We start from the raw sequence: 3272 nt of genomic DNA, 5'->3' as shown, positions 1-3272 counted from the left end.
CATAATACATCTAATACATAATATTAATTAAAGACTCTCTAAAGTCGATGACCTAAAGCAGATTGTGTTTATGTAATCTGTATTTATACCTGAAAGGTATAGACATGTTGTTGTAATCACCGAGACTCTTCACAAGTGTGTTAGTATGATTATTAGTGATTCTGTCATAGAATCTACTGGTTAGTTTGTTAGTAATGTCTGTAACAAACGGAATATTATATATGGCATGCAGTTTTTTCAAGTTAGTATATATGGGTGTATTATAAATTATTTTTAGGGATTTATTTTGTATGACTTGGAGCTTGGAAAGATTAGTATTCGAGGCGAATTTGTTTCCATACAGGTGAAACAAATTCGATATATTTGAACTGCTGTATGTATATGAGTCACTCGTCTCTCGACGCTCCGTGAGAACGGACGTGCCGAAGACGTACTCTCTGTGCGAGCGCTCATAATACAGCGATACGCCATACCGTCAAAAAACCCACACCTTTTAACATACACAACAAACACCCCCCACAAAACGAACACCAAAAGAACACATGTTGGCACCATGCGAGGATCCAACCTGAAAAAGCGACTTAAGAAGACACTGATAACAACAACCGAAGCTCCTCAACCAGGCTGCTCTCAGACCGCTCAGATGGAGACCGAGTGGCAGTTTCCAAAACATACGGCAAAGAACGTGAAAGATGTTGCTCCTGAATTTAAAATTCAGGAGAAAAACAAATTTGAAGGGCTCTTGGAAGTTTCCGATGTCCCCAGAAGCGGTGGAAGAATCCCGCCCATCATCATGACAGCTACTGGCACTCACGGCAGCATGATCGAGTCGATCAAGAAGTTTATAAAAGACTTCACAATGACTTACATTGGTCAAAATAATGTCAAGATACAATGTAAAAGTCTTGAAGACTTTAAAAAACTTCGGGATGGATTGACACCAGACCGACAATTCCATACCTTTTCCAGGAAGGAGGAAAAGGAAATAAAAAGTGTCGTACGTGGCTTGCCGAAATTGCCGGAAGCTGATATTAAAGATGACATCATCAGACAGGGATTCCCTGTAACCAAAGTCATACAGATGAAGACGAAGGAGCCTAGGAGCAACGCCACCGAGCTATACTTGGTGTTCTTCGAGCCATCGGTATCGGCAAAGAAGATTAAAGAAATCCGGTACATCTGTTACACAAAGGTCAGTGTCGTTAAATATACTAGTAAATCACAAAATATTACTCAATGTTTCAGATGCCAAGAATATGGACACGCTGCGAAAAACTGCAATCGGCAGGCCAAGTGCGTCAAATGTGCCGGCACTCACCTCACCGCACAATGCAATAAAGGAATAGTTACCCCTGCTGTCTGCTCAGGCTGTTCAGGATCTCACCCCGCTAACTTCAAAGACTGTCCAAAAAGACAGAGCTATCTGAAAATGCTGGAATCGAGGAAGAATCGAGCATCAATTGTCAAAGCCAACCCTTGGAAACTCCCAGTGGCGCAGCCACAAAATATCCCGGTCGTTAACGATCATAACTTCCCAAAGCTACCGACCATTAAAACTCCTTCACCAAATATCCCTAAAAAGCCCCACCAACCAACCAATCCCAACATTCAACCAACAACAGACCTAACTTCCATGGCGTCTATGACGAAGATGTTGAAGATCCTCAAGGAGATTCGTGCCAAGGCCAGCGGTTGCACCGACAAACTAGAGCTGGCACTCATGCTTGTCGAATATCTCGATGTCTTTGATTAACGGGAGGCGCCTGAACATTCTAGCTTGGAATGCTCGTGGACTTAAGAATAAGATTGACGAACTAGAGTCGGCGATCGGTGAGTACTGTGTTGACATAGTTTTAATCTCCGAGACCTTCTTAAAACCTCATATCCGTATTAACCTACCTAACTTTAACTGCTATCGCGAAGACCGAGAACAGCATGGAGGGGGAGTTGCCATTTTTATAAAATCGTCAATTAAACATTGTCGCGTAATAACCCCGCCACTAAAAAATTTAGAACTAACCGCCATCGAACTAACAATTAACAACACCCGTCACATAGTAGCATCCGCTTACAATCCTCCCCAAAAACAATTATTGGCATCCGATCTTAACAAAATATTTAACATTGGTAGTTCGGTAGTGGTAGCTGGTGACTTTAATGCCAAACATCCGTTATGGAGTTGCGTAAACACTGACCAACAAGGCACAACTCTTTTTAAATACATTCAACTAACAGATACAATCTTACTTCATCCGGATACATACACACACTATCCCACAAATAACTCACAACCATCCACACTAGATCTTGTCCTCGTCAAGAACTGCCCAAAACTATCGACACCAAATGGCCTTCAAACCCTGTCGTCTGATCATCTCCCGATAATCTTCTCAATCGACGGGAAACCCGAGGAAATCATCAAGCATAGTTGGGATTACGGGAGAGCTAACTGGCGAGAGTTCAAGTCGTACATAAATGACCAAACCATTCTAACTTCTACCACACTCACAAACAAAACCGAAATCGACAGCTCCATAATACACCTAACGGAATCAATAACTCGATCCAAACACCTTCACATACCTAAGACACAATACATTGAACACAAATTAGAGATAACTGACTTTGTTGCAAATCTAATTAAAAGTAAAAATAAACTCCGTAAAATTTGGCAAACATCAAAAAATCCAGCATTGAAAACATTAATTAATAAGCTCACATATCAAATTAAAATTAGAATCAAAGAAATAAAAAATGAAGCTTGGTCTAAAAAATTAGAAAAATTGAGCTCAGTTGATGGCTCTCTATGGAAATTAGCTAAAGCGATTCGCAGGACAAAAAACTCGATTCCTCCATTAGATGATGCAGGAATCTCAGTGACGCGTGATTGCGACAAAGCAGAACTATTATCAAAATCCTTCCAAAAACATCACACACTCACACAACATTACAATCACATACCAACGCATAATAAAGTCAACCGGTCCATTAAAATCATCACAAAAACTCCCACTAACAGTACTAAAAATATAAAATTGGTGCATCCGTGTGAAATCCAAAATATAATACGTAATTTAAAAAATAAAAAGGCACCTGGGAGAGATTCAATAGATAACATCACAATCAAACAACTTCCATTTAAAGCTTTAGTCTCACTATCTAAAATATTCAACGCATGTTTACTCACCGGGTATTTCCCAGAATACTGGAGAATAGCCAACGTAATTCCCATACTTAAGCCCGATAAAAGCTCAAAAAACCCGGCCAATTAT

At 40.2% G+C, this 3272-nt stretch overlaps 1 protein-coding gene across 1 annotated transcript; it reads left to right on the top strand.

The window, feature by feature from the left end:
- The first annotated feature begins 388 nt into the window (after nucleotides 1–388).
- On the top strand, nucleotides 389–3057 carry LOC143911640 (uncharacterized). Its single transcript, XM_077430617.1, has 2 exons — nucleotides 389–544; nucleotides 624–3057. Exon 2 carries the CDS (start codon nucleotides 644–646, stop codon nucleotides 1751–1753), a length of 1110 nt encoding a protein of 369 aa, XP_077286743.1. The 5' UTR covers nucleotides 389–544; nucleotides 624–643; the 3' UTR covers nucleotides 1754–3057.
- Nucleotides 3058–3272: the final 215 nt, after the last annotated feature.

The sequence above is a fragment of the Arctopsyche grandis genome, chromosome 5 (assembly GCF_051622035.1).
Source record: "Arctopsyche grandis isolate Sample6627 chromosome 5, ASM5162203v2, whole genome shotgun sequence".
NCBI classification, from domain to species: domain Eukaryota; kingdom Metazoa; phylum Arthropoda; class Insecta; order Trichoptera; family Hydropsychidae; genus Arctopsyche; species Arctopsyche grandis.
The sequence above is the reverse complement of the archived record's forward strand: the minus strand, read 5'-3'. Positions and strand labels throughout refer to the sequence as shown.